At 37.8% G+C, this 25,020-nt stretch overlaps 1 protein-coding gene across 5 annotated transcripts in view; it reads left to right on the forward strand.

Moving 5' to 3' along the window:
• Positions 1-304: 304 nt before the first annotated feature.
• Positions 305-25,020, forward strand: part of NR1H4 (nuclear receptor subfamily 1 group H member 4) — a 95,998-nt gene continuing 71,282 nt past the window's right edge. For 2 of the 5 annotated variants that reach the window (XM_023591926.3, XM_058308603.2), the window contains exons 1-3: positions 305-516; positions 22,536-22,579; positions 23,223-23,355. In XM_023591926.3, the coding sequence (XP_023447694.1) occupies positions 23,277-23,355 (79 nt within the window). In that variant the 5' untranslated portion in view covers positions 305-516; positions 22,536-22,579; positions 23,223-23,276. The remainder of the gene's footprint in view (positions 517-22,535; positions 22,580-23,222; positions 23,356-25,020) is intronic. The other 3 variants (XM_023591927.3, XM_023591929.3, XM_023591925.3) reach the window with 2 other exon arrangements.

The following is a 25,020-nucleotide window of genomic DNA, read 5'->3' on the forward strand; positions in this document are numbered from 1 at the left end:
TTCAAGCTTGGGTCACTGGGGTCTTTCGATTAAAAGAAATTGGAAAATAAGAGAGGGAAGATGACAGTTTAGGTTTAGTTGGTGTGTACAGAAATCTGGGCACCTGAGAGCCTTAAAAAACAGCCTGAGGAGGAGTGTTTTGAAAGGCAAGCTTTAGGGCCTCTCAGCTTTGTCCCGTTGCCTGTTCTGGGACTCTGGGAGTTCATCCTGGGAATCTCGAGGTTTCTTTCTATGTTTATATAATTTAGCAGGGAAGGGATTGTTAATGACTAATCTGTGTCCACGAGGCACCGAGCCAAGGCAGGGATGCTGCTAGACCGGAAGCCTGCCTGTGGCCGTCTCCGGCTTCTGCTAGAACTCCCTTCTCCTACTCATCCCTGGTTCTCCTCCACTCACCCCAATGCAAATTCAGGTTCTGTGCATTTATAGGAAAATTTCTGGGACTTGAAGAGGAAGACCGGACTCAGAATCCCCCCAGGACCTTGAAAGTTTGAACTCCAACCCCGAACTATCCAAGTAAGTACCTAATTCCTCTGGGAGCCGGGTATCTATCTCATGGCCACAGGGGAAAGCAGTCATTTCAAGTTTCATTTTAACATCTGTAATTCCTGCCAATGAATGAATCCTAGTAGACTTTAATGTAAAATTCTGAAAATTTAAAGAAAACAAAAAAGAATACCAGCTAGCCCTAAAACCACAGAAAGCCCAAATGAACAAAAAAGCAGCAGGAGTTAATGGGTCTAGCAGTTGCGGACCTTACTGAAAAATTATTCTGGAGTGTTTTTTTACCTTGCAGTCATCCAGAATAATCAACAGAGAACCTTTGGAAACATTTCTATTCTGATTCCATACCCTGTCTGACTTGTATAGTGTGCTATATACTGGAGATTTGTCAAACCTTGATGTGAGTTTGGGAATATTGCTAAAGTCAGGTGACTAGAAATAGGAAAAGGACAATATTTAAGAAATGCTTAATTAAAATGAAAGTTTTCCCTAGGAGGAGAGTAGGTTTAAACAGCTTTCTCTCTTGCATTCAGTTGTAACCTCTTCTATTGCTTTCCATTTCTAATATTCTTAAGCAGTCTTTTCAGATGGAAAGCGTTAGGAGGAACTTTATTATTAAAATTGTCCAAACAGTGAATCTACAGATAAGGCATTTCCTTGTTGATTCCTGCTACAGTAAATTAGCCAACTGTGAGGGGACCCAGGGCCGTTTCTTTTAACCGGGTTTTTATTTAGAAGGGAGAGGTGGCGCAAGGAGAGTGACTCACCTTAAATTCTTTGAGAAACTCACACTTGGGCTTTAAGGAAATCTATTGCCTCTGGCATGGCCTAGAATCACTTCAGCAGCTTCTGAAGACAGGACAGGGAAGAGGTTGGTGAAGTTACCTCCCTGTTTCTAGCTGTGATTTTTATAAAATGATAGACACTTTCACCTTTGTGCCACCTACCCCCACTCTCCAAATTATGGTCCTGTGCCATTTGAACCGTGGACTTTTCTGTTTTGCTGAAAATGTTGCAACCTGACTGATGCAACTCTCAGGTAACTGATAAAGCAGTGACCAAGGACCAAGTTCTTTTGTTCTGAGGGGAGGCTGCCTCACTCTCGGCAGCCTTGCTGCCCATCCCACACTTCGACCCTCTCCCACCTGCCGGAGAGGGAAAGTAATACAATCCTTATCCCCCTCCTTCCTTCCACACCTCCCAGATCTGGCAGAATTTTATTATGGCGTACCCAATCATTGTGGGGCCCAGGGTCCTCTTGAAGGAAAGGAAATGTGTGTGCTTGTGTGCCTGCGTGCCAGGGGGTGGTAGAGGTAGCTGAGTCAATGCCACAGGCTTTTCCTTCACTGCCTGCTCCCTTTTCACAGCAACCCTGGGTGGAAGGTTTTTCTTACACCCATTTTATAGATGAGGAAACTGAGTTCAAGGAAGGCAAATCACCTGTCCATGGCCACACAATTAGAAAGTGGCAGGATCTGAATTCAAGGGTAGGTCTTTCTAACCCCAAAGCTCTGTTCTTGCTACCCCAATACTGCCAGAAGCTGGGAAAACTTGAAATCTGGAACAATGGGAAGATAGGTGCATCAGATGCAAATATGCCAGCTTGACAGGGGTGATTTGTTAAACTCCACAAGTAACTGGAAGATTCAAAAAATCTCATAGGGCGTTTTCTAATGACTGTACTATCAGCAGGGGAAGCATCAAGTTTTCAGCACTTATTTGTCTTAATGCATGAGTCAGAGGACAGAGCCGATTGGCAACTCAGTTATCAGTGTCTTAATTAAAGATGACATGAAGCCGCCTTGGTGCTGTGGTGAGGGACGCCTGAGAGGAGCTCAGAACTGCTGTGGTTCTCAGAGGCTGGGGGAATGCATATCATGTTGTGATCCATTTCCAAAGGCTCATGTTGTCATATAGGTGGGTGGATAAAAGATAGAAGTTCTTTTCTTGAAAGGAAGTGTTTTCCATTTCACTTTGCTTGGAATCACATTTTTTCTCTTAAATCTTTGCAGCATAGATTATGAAGGGGCTAAAAGAAATAGGAAAAATTTTCCTCCAGGTATTTCTTCTGGCCCCCATATTTTCTACTAGGGAAGATGTTGCTACATGACTTCTCAATATGAGTGTAATAATAACTTTTGTCTCCCCATTTGCAGCTTGGTGGCTACAGACTCTCTGCTTTCTTTCAATGTCCTTTTCTCTCACCCTGCCCTCCCCTCCGCAAACTCCTAGCCCCTTTGCTCCCACAGTGACGTGCTTACTTTCTCAGTTTGCCCTTTACAATTTTATATATAAAGGGATGTCTGCTATTCTCACCCTCTCTCCTCATTGTAAATTTGCATTAAAACAATGCTAATATAATGCAACTCGATTGCAAAGTAAATATTGCACAGGAAAAAAATCACATGGTTTATTCTTTGTTAGGTCTAAGAATTATAGCAGAGTTCTGGTGACTATAATTAATATTATACGAATATAAAACACATTTTTATTCACTTTCATTTTTCAAGATCAATTCCTAATAAAACTTTGAGATTCTGGCTTCCCTTTTAAATTGATTTTAATGGCCTTTTTCTGGTCCCAGTTGTCCTGGGATAATTTAGGCCTCTTGTACTTTAATGTCATTAATTCAAAGAAAAGGATAAACAGCATGGCTTTGCATTTTCCAGGCTTGGCAGGTGTATTTAACATGATAGTCATGGTAAATATGTATTTAACAAGGACATGGAAATTGTGGTAAATAATCTTCCTGCGCGTGGAGAATATAGTCCTGCTAAGGGATGTTACTGATAAGGGAAAATCCCACTGTTCTAGGTCTCAGAGGATCACTGACAGCAGAGAATTGTCTGTTGCTTTTTTTTCATCATTGAAGTTCTCAAAATAGACATCAGGTCTACATTAGGGACAAATGCTGGTGGTGGTCGAGGGTTGAAAGGGCAGGCCAGAATAAAGTAATGTCAGTCTCAAAGTGATTATGGGGGCAATCCTTGCTCTCCTGGAGTCCAGGCTCCAAATCTGGGGCCATGATTGTATTTGGGCCCAGGAATCCTTGAAGGTTGTATTTGAAAATGTGTGCATATATGCTGTTCCTAAAGAGAGGTTTATAATTTTCACTGAAGCCCCCAAAGCTGGAATATCCTAAAATATGTTAAAAAAAAAAAAAATCCAAAAATCTTCAGTCCTAGAGAATCTAAACATGCCTGCCTGCTGGTAGCATCAAATCGCAGAATTGGCAAAATGGAAGACAGGGAAAAATATTGAGGGAATGAGCATGCTTTAATGCAGTCATCTTATAAAAACATAGCATAACATTACATTATAATAACTAAATCCAAACGATTAAGTTATTATCTTTTGACACCCTTAATCCTATTCTCCCTTATTTTCCTCTTTCAAAGTTTATACATATAAAATTGTACATATATAAAACCATTGCCTAATATTTGATACTCTAGATTGAGCACAGTTTATTTAAACAATTTAAATAATGTTGATCATCATTTTGGGGATTTCCACTTTTTCACCATTAGAAATTATGTTGCAATAAACATCCTTATACACATGTGCCAAAATTTCTCTGGGGAAGATACCTAAGAATTGGAATAAGATTTTATTTTTATGCACTGCAAAAAAGCCCTCCAAAAAGACTGAAAACTATACTTCCACTAGCAGTGTATGAGAATACATATTTTCATATGCTTTCCCAACTTTGAGTATTATCATACTTTACAATTTTTCTCAATTAGATGGGTGAAAATGCTGTTTATATTAATTTACATTTTCTGGTTACTGATTAGTTTCAGATGTTATTATATGTTTATTGACCACTTATGTTTTCTCTTGGCAAGTTTTTTCTTTATATCCTTTGCCAATTTCTCTCTTGAGTTGTTTATCATTTTTGTTTTTATTTATAGTAGTTATTTATATATTGTTTATACTAATTTTTCTGTTACTTATGTTATAAATATTTCTTCCAGTTTGCTTCATGTATTTAACTTTGTTTATGGTGTCTTTTTTTTTTAAAAGATTTATTTTATTTATTTCTCTCCCCTCCCCCAGCTTCACCCCAGTTGTCTGCTCTCTGTGTCCATTCTCTGTGTGTTCTTCTTTTTGTCTGCTTCTGTTGTCAGTGGCACAGGAATCTGTGTTTCTTTTTGTTATGTCATCTTGTTGTGTCAGCTCTCTGTGTGGGCGGTGCCATTCTTGGGCAGGCAGCACTTCCTTTTCGCGCCGGGCGGTTCTCCTTCTGGGGCGCACTCCTTGCGCGTGGGGCTCCCCCACGCGGGGGACACCCCTGCGTGGCACGGCACTCCTTGCGCGCATCAGCACTGCGCATGGGCCAGCTCCACACGGGTCAAGGAGGCCCGAGGTTTGAACCTTGGACCTCCCATGTGGTAGAAGGATGCCCTATCCACTGGGCCAAGTCTGCTTCCCTATGGTGTCTTGATTTTTGTTTTATATTTTAATAGTCAAATTTATTATTTTTCTATTTATGTTTTGTTCAATAAATCCTTCTTAGTCACCAAGTTTATGAAGATCATAAATGTAGTTTTCCCCAGTAATTTCATAATTTTAAAAATCTTTAATACATATGAGACTTTTTTTCAGGATTGTTGTAAGATAGGACTCTTTACCATTTTTCTCAGAAGGAATAGTGGATTTTCTTGACACTATTTCTTGGAGAGTCTATACTTTCTCATCTAAGCAGAATCAACTAGATAGAGCATAGTAAATTATTGATAGTTGCGCAGACACAGCATGCTATTTTTCCTCCCTGTGACAATCCCCACATGGTGCCATTTGCCTAGTGTAATGCCTTTTCCTTCAAGAAGCTTTCTTGTAGAGCATCTGCAAAAAAAAGGAGGGGGGGCACTTTTTTTTTTTTTTTTTTTTTTTACATTTTCAGTTGTGTTTTTAGGGAAGATACATAGAACCGATTTATAGTTTGGGTAGGCTCCTGCATTTTCTGTAGTTTACAAATTGGTCAACAAGATTTGCAAAGTGACTTCAGGAGAGAGCAACTCTGAGGAATGTGCAAAGACATAATTGCTCTTTGGACCTCTGATTGTGACAAGTAGAAGGGTGCCTGTTACACAGAAAGGCAGGCAGGGTGGTGGGCACCTCCTTCTGTGTAAATGAATTCAAATACCATTCTATAAATAAAAAGGAGGAATAGATGCATTCTATTAGCAGTCTATTAATGATGAGGTTCTAATGCAATATGGAAGTTTTTTTTCTCCCAAGGAGTGATGTGGCTTAACGTCTGGACTCTCAACACAAAAAGATGGAAAACTAAATGCCAGCCTTTGTTTTGTAGGGACAAAACTGCTGTCACTGCAGTGTCTGGTGCCACTTACCAAACAAACATCTGCAAGAAATGTTTCTCAGGTCTTGATGGAGGGTTATTTTTCCACCCCTTAATTCCAAAAACAGAGAGAGGATAGCCTAAAAATTATATAGATGGTAAGAAAAAGTGTGAAAGATAGGAACAGGAATTAACAAAATATTGCATTTAATAAATATAGGCTGGATTTCAGCCAACTTACTGGAAGCTAAATTAAATTGATATTGAACCCATTTCTCAGAAAGATTCTTAATCTTGTGAACTCCTTTGTGTGGAAGGGAAAGGACCATGAGATTTACAAGGGACTCTTCACAAATTCAAAAACATGTAGTTTGAAAATGAAAGAATAGAAAAAATATACCATTCAAATGCTAACCAAAAGAAAGCTGGGATATTCATACTAACATCAGATAAAAAAGACTCTAAGTAAAAAAAACCATTACAAGGGACAAAGACGGTCACTATACACTCATTAAGGCAAATTGAACCAGACTGAAAAATAGGTAATTAGTAACAATTATAAATAAATATGGCCCTAATGGCAGAGCCCAAAATATATGAAGCAAATATTGCCATATTTGCAAGGAAAAATAGACAATTCTACATTAATAGTAGGAGACTTCAACACATCACTTTCAATAATGGATAGAACATCTATACAGAGAATTAATAAGGAAATACAAACCAACCAGACGTAATAGAAATATATAGACTATTTCAACCAACAGCATCAGAATACACATTTTTCTTCAGAGCACATGGATTATTCTCCATGATAGAGCTAATGTTAGGTCACAAAACAAGTCTCAGTAAATTTAAAAAATATTGAAATAATGCAATTTGTATTCTAACCACAATGGAATGAAACTAGAAATCAATAACAGAGAGAAAACTGGAAAATTCACCAATGCATGGAAATTAAATAATGTATGTCTAAAAAACCAATGGTCAAAAAAGAAATCACAAGGGAAATTAGGAAATATCTTGAAGCAAATCAAAATGAAAATACAACATACCAAAAATTATGGGATTTGGCAAAGGCAGGGCTAAGAGGGGAATTTATAACTTTAAATGCTTACTTTAAAAAAGAAGATCTCAAATCAGAGACCTAACTTGCAATCTGAGGATCTAGAAAAAGAACAAACTAGACTCAAAGTTAGCAGAAGGAAGGAAATAACAAAGATTAGAGTAGAGATAAATGGACTAGAGAACAAAAAAGTACTAGATAGAATCAATAAAACCAAAAGTTGGTTCTTGGAAAATATCAATAAAATCAACAAACTTTTAGCTAGACTGACAAAGAGAAAGGAGAGAGGATGCAAATACTTAAAATGAGAAATGAAAGGGAGTGGGATAGTTCTGGGTAAGATATTGGAGTAGGGTACTCCTGGACTCAGACCTTCAATCAAAATGGCTGTTGAGGAGGGAGCAACTGTCTGAGAGAACTGCTCTGGGGCTCTGAAGGCCAGAAGAACTCCACACAGCAAAAAGGGAAGAGGCTGATAAACTGTGGTGGAGAACAGTGAATTTCTCTCTCTGCATGGTGTCTGCTGGTGCCCATCCCCCATTTTACTGGCAGGCCATTTCGGGGTCTAATCCCTGGTTAGCTCACTGAAGACAGAGCAAGACATAAAAATTCTCTTTCCCAAGAACAGGGGTAGGCACAGCCAATCAATGACCACAATTTTTAATTGGCAAATTTGGATCACTGAGTTCTACCTCTGAGCTATTGTTTCAATTCACCTCAGACAAAAGTGACAGCTGCCATTGTTTCAACCCCAACTTAGGACAGGGGCAGAGATGGCGGTTATTTAAAGATGTAGTGCTTCTCTCAGGGCTGCAGGGAAGAGAGAGTTGAAGGTCTGCATTTGCTGGGCAGGCCAGGAAAGCACAGCTTTGAGAAGCCATCAAAGAGCCTTCAGGCATTTTTCCTGATCCCTTGCCTAGGGCACTTTGAAGCAAGTCTGTGACCCCTTCATGCATACCTGGCCCTGTTTTGGTTGAGAAATATACACTTGGGAAAGTTTCTCTGGGGTGATACTCTTCTGAGAATCTGCCCTCCAGGAAAAGCAGCTAGAGACAATGAAAGGAGTGTATAACACTATAGATGTAAAACAAAAACAAAGAAACAAAACAAAACAAACAAACAAACAAGAAAACAGATCAAGATGCCTGGAGAAGAAACAATGTAAAGGAAGATTTCTCCTGGAGGTGAAACAATTGCACAAATAGTTCAATCTTAAAAATTGTATTGCATATTCAGGGTAAGAAGCAGATGAAGGAAAGCTAAAAACAAAATCTTATCAGTTAAACATAGGCTATTCTAAAGGACTAGAACAAGTTGAACCAAATATCAAAGAAGAGCTTTAGCACAAAGCCAATCAACAATAAAACCCTAGGTGAGAGAGAGAAACTGACCTTCAGAGTAAACGCAACAAAATAGTTAGATACATAGAAATCAGCAAAAATTACAAGCCACACAAAGAAACAGGAAGATATGGCTCACTCAAGGAAACAAATGAAAACTTCAGAGTAGACACAGAATTTGGAACAACTAATCAAAGATGTTCAAATAAATTTCCTAAATCACTTGAAGGAAATGAAGGAAAATAGGCTAAAGAGATAAAGGGCATTGCAAAGACAATCTGCAAGTGTGGAGAAGACTTTGAAAGTAAAAAAGGAAACATAATAGAAGTTATGGGGATGAAAGTCACAAGAGTAGAGAATAAAAATGCATGAGAGGCATAAAACACAGATTTGAACAGGCATAAGAAAGAATCAGCAAACTAGAAGACAGGACAATCGAAATCTTACAAACAGAAGAATAGATAGAGAAAAGAATAGAAAAAAAATTGACCAGGGTTTTAAGGATTTAAATGACAACATTAAGTACACAAACATATGTTCCATGGGCATTCCAGGAGATGAGAAGGGAAAAGGGGCAGAAAGAGTACTTAAGGGAATAATGGCCAAAATTTCCCAACTCTTTTGAAAGACATAAATATACATGTCCAAGAAGCATAACACACTTCAAACAGAATAAATTCTTTTTTTTCCCAAAGATTTATTTTTTTAAATTTATTTCTCTCCCCTTCCCCTCCTCCCCCCAGTTGTCTGCTCTCTGTGTCCATTTGCTGTGTATTCTTCTGTGACTGCTTCTATCCTTATCAGCAGCACTGGGAATCTGTGTTTCTTTTTGTTGCATCATTTTGTTGGGTCAGCTCTCCGTGTGTGCAGCACCATTCTTGGGCAGGCTGCACTTTCTTTCCCACTGGGTGGCTCTCCTTATAGGGCGCACTCCCTGTGCATGGGGCTCCCCTATGCAGGGGACACCCCGCATGGCACCGCACTCCTTGTGCGCATCAACACTTCGCATGGGCCAGTACCACAGAGGTCAAGGAGGCCCGGGGTTTGAACTGCAGACCTCCCATGTGGTAGGCAGAGGCCCTATCCATTGGGCCAGTCTGCTTCCCATAATAAATCCTAATAGACCTATTTCAAGACACATACTAATCACTATGTCAAATGGCAAAGATGAAGGGAGAATTCTGAAAGAAGCAAGAGAAAAGTGATTCATCACACACAAGCGATCCTCAATAAGACTAAATGGTGATTTCTCATCAGAAATCATGGAGGTAAGAAGGCAGGGATAGGATATATTTAAGGAACTGAAATAGAAAAAAATGTCAGGCAAAAATTCGTTACTGGGCAAACTAGCTTTCAAAAATGAGAGTTTAAAATATTCACAGATAAACGGAAACAGAGAGTTCATCAACAAGAGACCTTCCCTAAAGGAAATACGAAGGGGAGTTCTGCAGGCTGAAAGGAAAAGACAGAGAGTGGCTTGGAGTGGTGTGAAGAAATGAGCATTAACAGTAAGTGTAACTAAAAGGTAAAAATAACAACCACAAAAAAGATATGACATATAAAAACCAAAAAATAAAATGGCTGAAGCAACTACCTTTACAATAATAATATTGAATGTTTAATGGATTAAATTCACCAATCAAAAAGACAGATGAGCAGAAAAGATAAAAAAGTGTAATCCAAATAAATGCTATTTACAAGGGACTCACCTTAGACCCCAAAACACAAATAGGTTGAAAGTGAAAGAGTAGAAAAAAATATTCCACATAAATAATAACCAAAAAAGAGCTGGGGTAGCTATACTATTACTGGACAAAAGAGACTTTAAATGCAAAACTAATATAAGAGACAAAAAAGTACACAATATATTAATAAAAAGAGCAATTCACCAAGAAGAAATAACAATCACAAATATTTATTCACCTAACCATAGTGCCCCAAAATACATGATGCAAAGACTGGCAAAACTCTAAGGAGTAATAGATATCTCTATAATCATAGTTGGAAACTTCAATACACTTCTTTCATCAATAGATAGAGCATCAGGCAGAGGATCGATAAGGAAACAGAGAACTAGACTTAACAGACATATACAGTACATTACATCCCAAACAGCAGGATATACATTTGCTTATATGTGCCTGTGTCATTCTTGAGGATATACCACATGTTATGTCACAAAACAAGTCCTGATAAATATAAAAAGATTGAAATTATAGAAATTGCTTTCTCTGACCATGATGGACTGAAGTTGGAAATCAATAACAAGTGGAGATCTGGAAAATCCACAAATATATGGAAGTTAAACAATACACTGAAACAATCAGTGGGTTAAAGAATAAATTGCAGGGAAGCAGATGTGGCTCAAGTGATAAGGCCTCTGCCTACCATATGGGAGGACCTGGTTTCCATCCCTGCGGCCTCCTGGTGAAAAAGAAGAAGAAAAAGCATGCCTGCATGTTGTGCCAGTGCCCAAAGCTGAGCCAAGTGCCTATGCAGTAAGCCTAGTGCCTGCATGTTGAGCTGAGTGCCCATACAGGTGTCCATGTAGTGAGCTGAGTGCCCATGTGGTGAGCCAGTGCCCACATAAGTGAGCCATGCAGCAAAATAATGATGCAACAAAAGAAAGATAAAGGGGAGAGTAAAAGTGGAGTGCAGCAGAGACCAGGAACTGAGGTGGCATAATTGTCAGAGAACCTCTCTCCACATCTAGAGGTCCTCAGGATCGAATCCCAGTGAATCTTAGAGGAGAAAGATAAGAGAAGACAAAAAGAGAAATAGATAAAGAAGGATTACACAGCAAATGGACACAGACAGCAAAAAATAAACAAAAACAGCAGGGTGGAGTAGGGGGAGAGGAAGAAAAAACTTTTAAAAAGTGAAAAAAAAAAAAGAATAAATTGTAAGGGAAGTTAGTATATAATCCAAGATGAATGAAAATGAGAACACAATATATCAAATTTTACAAGATGTAACAAAGGCAGTGCTAAGAGGGAAAATTTATAGCCCTAAACACTTACATTAGAAAAGAAGAAAGAGCTAAAATCAAAGACCTAACTGCACACCTGGAAGAACTTGCAATAGAAGAGCAAACTAATCCCAAAGCAAGCAGAAGGAAAGAAATAATAAAGATTAGAGCATAAATAAATGAAATTGAGAAAAAACCGCAGAAAGAACAAAGTTAATTCTTTGAGATCAATAAAATTGACGAAATCTTACCTTTCCTGACAAAAAAAGGGAGAAAATGCAAATAAGTAAAATCAGAAACAAGAGGCAGAACATTACTACTAATCCCACAGAAATAAAAAGGATCATAAGAGGATACTATGAACAACTGCATGCCAACAAATTAGACAGCTCAAATGAAATGGATAAATCCTAGAAACACACAAACAACCTACAATGACTCTAGAAGAAATAGAAGGCTTCAACAGACCAATTACAAGAGATTGAATCAGTCATTAAAAAAAAATCTCCCAACAAAGAAAAGCCCAGGACTAGATGGCTTCACAGGTGAATGCGACCTGTCATTCCAAGAAGAATTAGTACCAATACTGCTCAAACTGTTCCAGAAAGTTGAAGAGGAAGGAACACTTCCTTATTCATTCTGTGAGGACAACATCACCTTAATACCAAAGCTGGATTAGGATACTACATGAAAAGAAAATTGCAGAACAATTTCTCTTATGAATATAGATGAAAAAATCCTCAACAAAATACTAGAAATTGAAGGGAACAACACATTATAAGAATTATACACCATGAACACGTGGGTTTTATCCTAGCTATGCAAGGGTGGTTCAACACAAGAAAATCAATTACTGCAATACACCACATAAACAAAATGAAGGGGGAAAACCACATGATCATTGTGATTGACACAGAAAAGACATTTAATAAAATCTAGCATCCTTTCTTGATAAAAACACTTTGAAAAATAAGAATAGAAGGAAATTTTCTCAACATGATAAAAGGCATATATGAAAAACCCACAGCTAACATTATACTCAATGGTGAAAGACTGACAGCTTTCTCTCTAAGATCTGGGACAAGACAGGGGTGCCCAATGTCACCACTGTTATCCAATGTTGTACTGGAAATTCTAGCTAGGCAATTAGGTAGGAAAAAGACATAAAAGTCATCTAAATTGGAAGGAAGAAGTAAAACTTTATTTGCAGATGACATGATCCTGTATGTAGAAAATCCTGAAAAATCCATACCAAAGCTATTAGAGCTAATAAACAAATTCAGCAATATGGTAGGATACTAGATTAACACACACACACAACAGTACTGTTTCTACACAGTAGTAATGAGCAATCAGAGGAGGAAATTTTTAAAATTCCATTTATTGTAGCAACTAAATTATCAAGTAACTAGCAATTAATTTAAACAAGGGTGTGAAGGAGCCATACATGAAAAACCATTTAACATTGCCAAAAGAAATAAAATCAGATCTAAATAAATAGAAGGACATTCTGTGTTCATGGATTGGAAGATTAAATATCGTCAAGTGGTCAATTCTAACTCAAGCTGCTTATAGTACAACACAATCTCAATAGAAATTCTAGTATCCTTCTTTGCAGAAATGAAGTAAAAATAGTAAAAATAGTATAAATCATCTTGAAAAAAGAAGAATGAAGTTGGAGGACTCACATGTCCCAATTTTAAAATTTATTACAAAGCTAAAGTAATCAAAACAACCTGGTATTGGCACAAGGACAGACGTATAGATCAATGGAATCAATATGAGAGTTCAGAAATAAACTCTCACATCTATGGCCAATTGATTTTTGTTGTGTGCCAAGACCACTTAATGGGGAAAGAATAGTCTCTTCAGCAAATGGGAAAACTCAATGTCCATATGAAAAAGAATGAAGGTTGATCTCTACATCACATCATAAACAGAAATTAACTCAAAATAGATCCAAGACCTAAAATAAGAATTAAACCTATAAAACTCCTGGAAGAAAGCATAGGGCAGCATCTTCAGAACCTTGTGTTAGGCAATGGTTTATTAGACTTTACATAAAAAGCACAAGTAACAAAAGAAAAAATAGATAAATATGACTTTATCCAAATTATAAACTTTTGTGCATCAAAAGATTTCATTATGAAGCAAAAAGAAAACCTACAGATTGGGAGGAAATATTTGGAGAACACATATCCAATAAGGGCTTAATATCCAGAATATTTAATGAAATTCCATTACTCAATGACAAAAAGGCAGATAATCAAATTTAAAAATAGGTAAAAGACTTGAGCAGACATTTCTCCAAAGAAGCACATGAAAAGATGCTCAACATCATTTACCATAAGGGAATTGCAAATCAAAATTACAATGTGATACCATTTCACACCCACTAAAATGGCTACTATTTAAAAAAAGGAAAATGGCAAGTGTTAGAGAGAATGTGGGGAAATAGAAACACTCATTCATTGTTGGTAGGAATTTTAAATGGTGCAGCCACTCTGGAAAAGAGTTTGCTGGTTCCTCAGAAAGTTAAGTATAGAATTGATAATATAACTCAGCCACCCCATTTTTAGGTATATACCCCAAAGAATTGAAATCAGGACCTCAAACAGATATTTGCATACTGATTTTCATAAGAACATTATTCACAGTTGCTAAAAGAGGAAATCAACCCAAGTGACCTCAACAGATGAATGGATAATCAAAATGTAGCATAGGATACATACAATGGAAAATTATCCAACTAGGAATGAAGTTCTGATACATGCAAATACATGGATGTACCTTGAAGACATTATGTTGAGTGAAATAAATCAGATCCAAAAGGACAAATATTGTATGATTACACTGATATGAAATATATGGATAAGCTAATTCATAGAGTCAAAAACTAGACTTTACATTACCAGTGGCTGCAGTAGGGGTAGGGAATGGTGAAGTAATACTTAATTAGCACAGAGTTTCTGTTTGGGGTGATGGAAAAATTAATAATAGATGTTAGAGATGGAAGCACAACACTGTGAGTGTAATTAATAACCACTGAATGACTTATTTGAATGTGGTTAAAAGGGGAACTTTTAGGTTGTATGCTATTAGAAAAAAAATTTTAAAAACCATAGGACTGTACAACAGAAATAGTGAATCCAAATGTACACTGTGAACCATAGTTAATAGTGTAATTATAATTATAATAAATTGTTAATCAATTATAATAAAGGTCATTTAATCTCTTGAGTCTCAGGTTTTCACCTATGTGTACATTAATACCTACTTGGTTTATTTTAGATTACATGAGATGATAAAGATTGGTGCCTGCCACATAGTAGCAGTCATAAATGGTGAGGTATTACTTTAATCTATCACACTCCCAAATTATGTAACAGCTACTGAGAGAGTAACAAAAGCCATCTGGTTCTTCTAGGATACCATCCTCAGTGGTCACAATGACCATACTGGCCAGCAACCATCCTACCTGAGCTGTGGTCAGTATTAGTCACATATTATGATTTACCTCTCTCTGGCTTTTGGTGAGGATCTATTTATCCTAACTCTGGGTTTCCTTCTGCTTTATTTTGTTTTGTTGTGTTTTTCCCTAGAAAGAATTACTTCAGTCTGAGAGTTGCTGGTAACACCAAATTCCCTGGAAAGAGAAAAAAGTTTTTCCCCTAGAGCTCTTTTTCCTTTTCCCTTTGGCATCATAGTTTTGCCTTTTTCCTGCTTTTTAAAAGTGAATTACAGGGGAGTGGATGTAGGTCAGTGGTAGAGCTCCTGCATCCCATGTGCAAGGTCCTAGGTTTAATTTCCAGTACCTCCTAAGAGTGAATTACATAGAAATCTGATAAAATGTATGTTATGCCATTTATGTTCATCTGAGAAAATATTACCAAGGGTGATATCTTCGGGTGTAAAAAGTTCATAGTGAATCAGCACATGTTTTTAATTTCATCTTCTGAGAGTTGAGTCTTCCAAATCAGAGTTAAAGCTAATTAGTACAGGGTTCTTCCAAGGTCTTCATTTGCAAATGAAGGCTAAAATCAGAGGAGCTTATGCAACAGATGAACTTCCTGTGACACTAGAATCTAAACAAGTAAAAATTGATAACCAGAAAGTGGGAGTCCAAACTGCCAGGAACTATGTGTCTTATCACATTAAAAACAAACAGTGGGTGCTATTTCTGAAATTATTCCTCTATCATTAAACTAAGAGTTAGGTTACAACTTCATAGAAATAAACATAAAGTAAAATAAACATTTTTCCCTCTTGTCCAACCAACATCCAAGGCATTCAGCTTAAACTTCATTATCATCAGGCATTTTTCTCTTCTCCCTCTTCCTTGGTGTATATTGAACTTATAGATTTTTTCCATCTCTACAGATGCCACCCTACTTATGTTCCCTGATCATCTCACCTCAGTAAAATATCCTAAAATTTTCATTGCCTACCTATCCCATCTCCACCTTCGCATTAGAGTAATCTTCGTGAGCTTGGTTTCATTGTGCTGTTCAAAAAATTTCAGTAATTCCCCAGAGATCATAGTTAGGGTGCTCCAACATTTTATAGGAAGGAATTACTGTCTCCTCAAAACTTGAGAACGTGTGTGTTAGAGAGAGGGTGTGTAAGAAAGAACAAATCTCTGTATGAATTTGCTTATCTTTACAAGATGAAGTTTCTCACATATGTAATTTCATTTAATCTTTCTCTTTCTGAAATATTTCCAATATGCAGAAAATGGAGAGTAGCATAATGAACTCTCTTGTCTTTACCACCAGTTCAAGTACGAGAGCATTACAGATACTCTCAAGCTCCCTACCTAGTCACATTCTTCTCTGCTAATCTGAATATGGGGTTCACTTCCATGCATGCCTTTATACGTTGGAGCAGGGACCACAAGCTTTTTCTGTATAAGGGCAATAAAGTAAACATTTTTGGCTTGGTGGGCCATGGGCATTCTGTTGCAACTACTCAACTCAGCTGTTGTAACACAGAGAGAGCTAAGAAAATATACGAACGAACGCGTGTAGGCAAATTTGGCCTATGGCAGGCAGCATTTGGCCGGTGGGTCACAGTTTACTGACCCATGCATTAGAGTATCAACAAATAACATCTAACATTGATTTATAAATCTTTAACTTTATATAAATAAAATCAAATTCCAAGTATTGCTTTGCAACCTGACTCCTTTGCCCAACACGATGTTTTTGATTTATTTATGTGAGTACTTATAGTTTTAGGTCATTCATTTTTAATAGCTGGATAGTATTCCATTGTGAATACATTATTTATTTATTATTTATTTATCCTTTCTATTCTTGTTGGAATTTATATTTTTTCCAAATTTTTGCTATTGTAAGCAATGACACAGTGAATATTTTTGCACACGTCATCCTGTACATTTGTGTGAGGACTGTATTAGTCAGCCAAAGGGGTGCTGATGCAAAATACCAGAAGTCTGCTGGCCGTTATAAAGGGTATTTATTTGGGGTAGGAGCTTACAGATACCAGGCCATAAAGCATAAATTACTTCTCTCACCAAAGTCTCTTTTCATGTCTTGGAGCAAGATGGTAGCCGATGTCTGTGCGGGTTCAGGCATCCTTGGCTCCCTTCCTGGGTCTTGCTTCTCTCTGAGTTCAAGGTTCCTCTCTTCCCAGGGCTTGCTTCTTCCTGGGTTCAGGGTTCCTCCCTTCCTGGGGCTGGCTTTTCTTTCCTCTGTGAGCTTACTTCCCAGGGCTCCAGCTTAAGGTTTCAGCCTCAAACTCCAAAATCAAAACTCCAACATCAGAAACCCTCAACTCAGTCCTTTGCCATGCCAGTGCCCTAATGGCTTGGCCCAATCAAAGCCCTAATCATAACTTAATTACACCCAGTACAGACCAGATTACAAACATAATCCAATATCTATTTTTGGAATTCATAACTATATCAAACTGCTAAGGACCTATGAAGAGTTCACCCTTTAAACTTTACAGCAGCCCTATCATTTAGACTTTAAGTCCTCTTTCTTCTGAGGCTCGTAGTGGTAGTATATGTGTGACGGGTGCAAGGGGGATGGTGGTTGCTATTAAGTGAATAGTTCCAGGTCACATATGAAGCTATGAAATGTCAGAAAGGACTCCAGCCCTGATCTTCCTATCCTTAGTTGATATGTCAACTGACATAGCACTGCTAACTGCAAAAATGGGATATAAAACAACTATAAGCTCTGATTCCTGCCTTCTAGGTGTATACAATCTGGTGATATAGTGGAGATGACAAGATAGATGAAAATCATTAGGTACTACACAAGGAAGGAAGAGAAATGACAAGGGAACCAGCTATGGAGAAGATGAGACATGCCTGGGGGGGATAATCTATACAACTGAGAGATATAAGAGCACATTAGAATAAATGGACACATTCTAAGCCCCTGAAAGGCAAAATTGAATATTCTAAAGATATAAATTCTCCACCCTAAATATATAGGTTGGATAACATCTTAATTCCCAAATAAACTTTTTTGTTAAGAATGTGATACATGATGTGAAAGTTTATCCTGGAGAATAAATAAGAGAGAATATTTAATGAAATGTTGAAAATGAACAAATGAAAATAGGAAAAGATGATATTGATAAAGATGTAACAAAGTTAGCCTTAATAAAAGAAGCATCATAAATCAATGGGGAAAGGAAAAAGCATTCAAAAACAGTACCTAGAAGTCATCTTGTAATACAGACTGAAATTTAAAATCAATTAAAGTAAGCTTTAAAAAAAGCACTAATACATTTAATTACATACAATGCAACACTTTTGAGGCAAAGATAATTAAAAGTAAAACAAAACTATTATGTTGAAAATAAAGCAGAATGCAATATGCAATTACATTCAATATATGAGGAACTATTCTAAGTCAATAAAACAAAATGAACACTTCCAAAGAAAAACAGATGAACCTGGGGCATGCCTCTATGGAATATGAATGAATTCATGTGGTCATGGGGTGTTATCTCAGTGGGTAGAGACTCACACAATAATCAACAAAATATTAAATTCTTATCCTGGGGAGTCCTGCTACATTTTCTAATAGAGTGGCAAGAAACACTAGAATACATAGGCAGTGCCTCATGGAAAAGGATAGACAGGAATTGGCAAACTTTTTCTGCAAAAGCTAGATAGTAAATATTTTCTGCTTTGTGGGCCACACAGTGTCTGTTTCAACTATTCAACTCTGCTGTTGTATCAAGAACATTACATATTAGAGTGGACTTATTGATATTCTATTCATGATCTATTGTGATTAGTAATCGAAGAAAATGTGGCATTGGTGTGGAGAAAGCGGCCATGGTGGCTGCTGGGGGTAGGGAATGGGAGGAAGAGATGAGATGTGGAGGCGTTTTCGGGACTTGGAGTTGTCCTGGGTGATGCTGTAGGGACAGTTACCGGACATTGTATGTCCTCCCATGGCCCACTGGGTGGACTGTGGGAGAGTGTGGGCTGTGATGTGGACCATTGACCATGAGGTGCAGCAGTGCTCGGAGATGTATTCACCCAAGTGCAATGAATGTCTCATGATGATGGAGGAGATTGCTGTTACGGGGGGAGGATTGGGGTGAGGGGGGGTGGCGGTATATGGAGACCTCATATTTCTTGAATGTAATATTAAAAAAAATAAAATATAAATAAAAAAGAACATTACATAAACAAATGGACACTGAAATTTGAATTTCATATGATTTTCAAGTGTCATAAAGGATTCTTTTTTCAATGATTTAAAAATATAGAAAAATTCTTGACAGGTCACAGGCCAAATTTGTTTTGCCAGCCCCTGGTTTAAGGGATAGTGGTGAAAGGACTCTCTCTGCGAAAGAGTGTGCATAGTTACCTGAAGGATGCGTAAGAAAGTGGCTGTGGCAGTTTTATCTTGGTAAGAGAAAGGGGTGACAGAGCTGGGAAGAAGACTTACTTTTCAGTCTGCTCTTTTAATTGTTTACCACATGCTTGAGTTACCATTTCAACTTAAAGCATGCCTTTATTAGGCCCCTATAGAAATTGTAAAGCCAACAAACCTGATTTGAATGTACGCTCTGCTATGTGTGTCGATTCTGGAGGGCTTTGTTGTGTTTTCTAATAGAGGGGCCCAGGCCATATGGTGTGCATCCAGCTGGGAGCAGTAACCCCAATGATAGAATTAGGATGAGTTGGACTTTCATTTGGGTGAACAAGTGATAAATTATGTTCTAAACCTTTGTGCCAATAGGAAAACGAAATCCTTATCTTGGGAAATTTCTCTGGGAAGAGTATGCCAAATATGATGAAATTTGGCAGAACTAAGTCAAAAAAACAACAACCCATCAGTACAGATAACTTAATTAAGCCAACATTTCTTGGGGCCCTACTGTGTGCCAGGAACTTGAATTGAAGGTACCAAGTTCATATGAACATATGAGAACAATATGTTACAGGAATCCAAAATGATGACAGGTATACCTGGAAAATACTAGAGAGCTGTGACATGCTGTGGAAGTATGAAAAAGTTTGGTGAATATGGTTAAAGGTCAAAAAAGGGAACTGCTAAGTAAAGGAGAGCACAAAGGGAAACCTAAAATAAGGGTCACATGGCTGAAATCTTATTTTTTAAAGCCCAGAGGAAATGGGTCATCAGTTACAAAGTACAAGTTTGGGTTGGATGTAGGAAAATTTCTGACTCTGAAGATTGTGGGTTCCTGAAGAGTATTATGAAAGGAAACTGTGGAATGGCCTATTCCTGAGATAGGAAAAGCTCTATCTTGAACAAGAGTTGCCGGAATTTTGGGGTGGGAAAATCAATTTTCAACCAATTTATTACGTAATATATAGTCATACATATTTGAATATATCATTCATATATATATTCATACATACACGTTGTATATATACATACACAATATGTGTATATTCACAAGGGAAAACTCCAATTTCCCTAGTCCTCAACTAGTCTGAGTGTGAATAAGATCTCATAAATATCCATAACTCAACTTCTACTGGCTTCTTCCTCAGGACCCCCCGCTTCCTACCAGATCTCCTCAACCAGACGTCTCTTCCGTTTGTTCATATTGAAGTCAGCTCTGGTCTCTTCTGCTTTTTTGTTCCACGGGGCAGAGCAGTGCACAACCAGGAGTTGTGATGCCTCTGCCAGGCACTTCTCCTCAGGCTATGGCAGTATATTTAGGTGCTGTGCTTGTTTCACAATTGCCCCTAAAAGGTCCTGAGTCCTCTTGGGGTCAAAGTTCCTCTCTGATATGCGGCAGTGTTCTTTGAGGGAGAGGGTAAGTGTGAGTTGAGCACTCTATCCTACTTGTTCCATTTTCCTGAAAGGGTCTGATATTATACCTCAATGTTTCCAGACTACGTTTTTATTTACAGCTCCCTTCCATCTCACCTCAGGGAGGTACCAGTCCTTCTAACACAGCGCTGTATTGAGAATTATTCATACCTCTAGTGGCTGAGACCTTGACACTGAGTAAAGGTCATGGTTTTTCGCTCCCTCTGACTCTAGGATGGTTCTCTCCCGGCAGGTCCCTGGGCTTACTGGACAGCAGAGTTTGGCAGGGTCATGCATATTCAGCTAGACCTGAATATGTCTGGAGCCCCATGCTAGACACAGTGCTCAGGACTCTCTCTTGCTTCTTCCTCTACTCCCTCTCTGTGGCATCTTTCAATGTAGATGTGCTCTGGTATTGCCCATCATTACTTTTTCATATATACACTTTATTTTTAAAGAGGTTTTAGATTTTGGAAAAGTTACCTCAAAAGTATAAGGGATTCCCTGTATATCCCACCCATCCTCTATCCCTCTCACATCTTCCCCAATTAATAACGTCTTTCAATAGTGTGGTACATTGTTACAATTGATGAATAAATACTGAAGCACTGCTACTAGTAAAGTCTATAGTTTACATTGTAGTTTACATTTAAATCCAATGTCCTAAAAATGCCCTATATTCTACCTATTTTTCCCCTCCCCTCAGAAACTCCGGTAACCATTGTCTTTAAAACAATATTACATGTTCTTCCATTACTACAATATTAGTAAGTTTATTTTGGTTGCATTGCCCCCTTATGTTAGTTCATTTCTTAATCTTCTGGAGTTTGGGATGGTGATGGCTGCTCTGCTTCAGATCGAGATTGCCCATCTTTAAAAATCGCTCTTGAAACCATGCCCTCCTTCACTTCCTTCCCTATCCCTTGACTCTTTTTCACACCCAAACTTTCCTATTAGAGAGCATCCTGTTCTTTCTTTCATAGACAGCTGTAATGACAATATGTAATCATCTCTGTATTTGTGTGATTATTTGTTTAATGTCCTATTCCTCATTAAGCTCGATGTCGTAGACTGTGGATGCATTTTTTTCCTTTCACCATTCCATTTTCAAGGATCCAGCCCAGAGCTTAGTGTAGAATAAGTGTTCAATAAATATATATATTGGTTTTGTTTTTTTTTTAAAGATTTATATTGATTCCCCCCCCCCCCCCCCCCCCCCCCCGTTGTCTGCTGTGTCCACACGCTGTGTGTTCTTCTGTGTCTGCTTGCATTATCCGGAGGCACTGGGAAACTGCGCCTCTTTTTTTGTTGTGTCATCTTGCTGTGTCAGCTCTCCGTGTGTGCTGTGCCACTCCTGGGCAGGCTGTGCTTTTTTCATGCAGGGCTGCTATTCTTGCAGGGCACACTCCTTACACATGGGGCTCCCCTACAAGGGGACACCCCTGCATGGCACAGCACCACAGCACTGCACATGGGCCAGCTTACCACACGGGCCAGGAGGCCCTGGGAATCGAACCCCGGACCGTCCCCATGGTAGATGAACACTCTATCAGCTGAGCCATGTCCGCATCCCTAAATATTTGTTGAAAGCACAAATAAATGACTGAATGTGCAATGAGTTTCTGGTGGACTACCTTCCTAGCAGCCAAATGTATCTAAAACTCATTTCCATTTGAACTGGATATTTGCTGAGTAAGAGAGATATAGAGTCAAAGTTGGGGAAGTTCTAGTGAAATAAATATTTGTCCAACAAAATTCCTATATTCTTTTCCTAAGTAGTAAGTATAGTTATTTATTTGTCCACAAAATGATTTCTTCATAGATACAGAATAAAAATGTTTGAAATCACCCTCAGGAAAAAAAAAAAACCTGGGAAAAGAGGTTCTGATAGAACACCTGTGCTTTATTTGACCTTTCAAAATACTTCTTCAGGGAGGTAGAAGACATCTTTCAAGGAAGGAAGGAAAGAAATAAGGGAGGGAAGGAGGGAAGGAGGGAAGGAGGGATGGAGACAGACAAGTAGGCCTAGAGATATAGCTAAGAGTGAACTCTGCTTCTCTTGGATTCTCAGATATATTCTGGACAGCTCCTAAGGATGAAACTTCAGACACTTTGGTGAGATTTACTGTTGTTTTTCCTTTTATCATAGCTTCCTTTTACCCTAAATTAATATATGAGCAAGATAGGCCATGAGAGTAAAAATTTATTTAAAATGGAGAAGTAAAGATGATTCTGGGGTAACATTTTCTAGATTATTTTTCCCTGACATAATGACTAAATACATAACTTAAGAAAGTTCCAGCAGGAAGTGGCCCTAATCACTGTTATGACTTTACAACGACCTGTTCAACTTTGGGATAAAGTTAACAAAAAGAAGTGATCAGTTTCTGATCAAAGCCTTTATATTTGTTTTTATTTTTTCCCCTACATGTAAAAGAAATAAAGATGCAACTAAAATGTCATCATATATTACCCAAATCTTTCTGGTACTAAAGTTTAAATGATAATACATGGTGTTTTCCCACAAAAATTAGAGAACATCTTTTCCGAAAGCATTCATCTTATCTTGAACATTTATAACTTCAAATAAGGTGTAAAGGTGATAAATATTGAGAAAAGAAACTTTACAGAAAGGACATGGCAAAATGCCTACAAAGAGAGCCATTAGTTCTTCTGTAAATTAGCTTGCTTTTCCCCCTCTATCTCTCTTAACCACTCCTTCCCCCACCAAATTTCTGTTTTTTTATTTGCTTTTCAGACTTGTCTTTTGAAGACCAACATAACGAAGGGCATTCTCAATTGACTAGTTTGGATGGGATCAGAAATGAATCTCATCGAACACTCCCACTTATCTGCCATGGATGAATTTTCTCTTTCTGACAATTTATTTGGTAAGTTGGCAAGTTCATTTGAATATAATAAAAACAAACTACAATGTGGAAATACATGAAAAAGTCTGGATGATGATGAGCCCAAGAGAGAATTGAGAAAATGTTTCTGTTCCTTTTAAAAACTCAGTAAATGTTAGTGACTACCCAAGGTTAGAGGTAGGACGGACCTTGGATTCATCTTACCTAATGGTCTTCTATTTTATAGAGAAGGAAAGCAAGACTCAGGGAGCTATGTGACTAGCCCAAGGTTGCAAGGCTAGATCATTAACAGAGCTGGAAGTAGAAACTCATTCCTGTTCTAGCACTACTTCTAATATTACATGTACTAAAGTATGAAATCATGATTCTTATGGTTTAATATTATACCTATTAAAGGAAGAGGTTACTAAGATTATAGCTCTGCAGATTTCCTTTTCCATCATTCCACTGCTGCCGGGGGATCTATGGCACAGTGTCAGGATTAGTCATTTAAGCTTGATTGAGAACAAATTGTACTGAGTTGTTTTCAGTAGATCTGTAACTAGATGATACCATAAAATGATATATTGCTCCACTTAATGCATTATGAAAAATATGTCATTATAAAGAGCTTCAATTGAGAACATCAGCAAAGAGTCAGCAGGAACAATATTTTGGGTGGGGCAGGGAGACTCACACTTAAAATAATTCTTTAGGAATGATACTCACACATTCCTTTCTGCATAATACCTGGGAGTCTTGAATTTTCCCAGTTTTTTACCTACATTAATATATGTGGACCCTGGCAGACCAAGATAGCACAAATGCAAACCTTAAAATTCCACAAAATTAAATGTATTAAGTCATGATTTCCTACTTGCTTGTAGTAATCCCTGGGAGATATTAATTAATAGACTACACTAGTATCAGTCATTAGCACCTTAATGTATAAGGGTTTATCAGGTTATTTCTAAAGAAAGATCATTATTTGTATTGCCTATTTACATGTCTATCTCTTTCTATTCAGTATTAGAGCATTTGAGGGCAGTGACCACATTTTATTAATCCCAGTATGCATTTGATAAATAGGAATCAAGAAATAAATAATAGAAGGGAAAGGGGAAAAGAGGTTTAGGGGGAAAAAGAGATGTTTATCAGTAATCCTTAGAGAACTGAAGGCAGCAGTAATTATTTATGAAATGCCAGTTCTCAGACATACTTGCTGCATCTTATTTCTTCCACTTGGGTCTTTTAGTGGGAGGTCTTACCTTCATGCCTGGCTACTTAACCATTTGCTTCTGGTCTATCTTCTAAGGTTCCCTAGAAAAATCATTGTATAGGCATCTTCACAATTTTTTGCTCTACCAGTCAGAACTCACAAGATAATTAGGACTGCTGGTCCATATTACAGTCTAAGGAAAAGTACCCTTGAGATTAGTTTTCACATAAAAACTGCCATCTATGGCTCTAAAAGTTCATTGTTCCCTATTAATATCTCCAAACCTGAACTTTGGTATCATCATTTTAAACTAATTCCGCTCCAATTTTTACATGGAGAGGAAATGACAGGGCACCTCTTTCAACCTAGCCAAAATGTAAGCAAACACAGCAGGGTGAAGGTTGACCTCCGAAACCATGAAATGAAAAATGTGAGAGTAATTAGAGAAAGGTTGTGAGGTAAAAAGCATCTGAAAATGATTGCTAAGG

The sequence above is a fragment of the Dasypus novemcinctus genome, chromosome 12 (genome assembly GCF_030445035.2).
Source record: "Dasypus novemcinctus isolate mDasNov1 chromosome 12, mDasNov1.1.hap2, whole genome shotgun sequence".
Taxonomy (NCBI): Eukaryota; Metazoa; Chordata; class Mammalia; order Cingulata; family Dasypodidae; genus Dasypus; species Dasypus novemcinctus.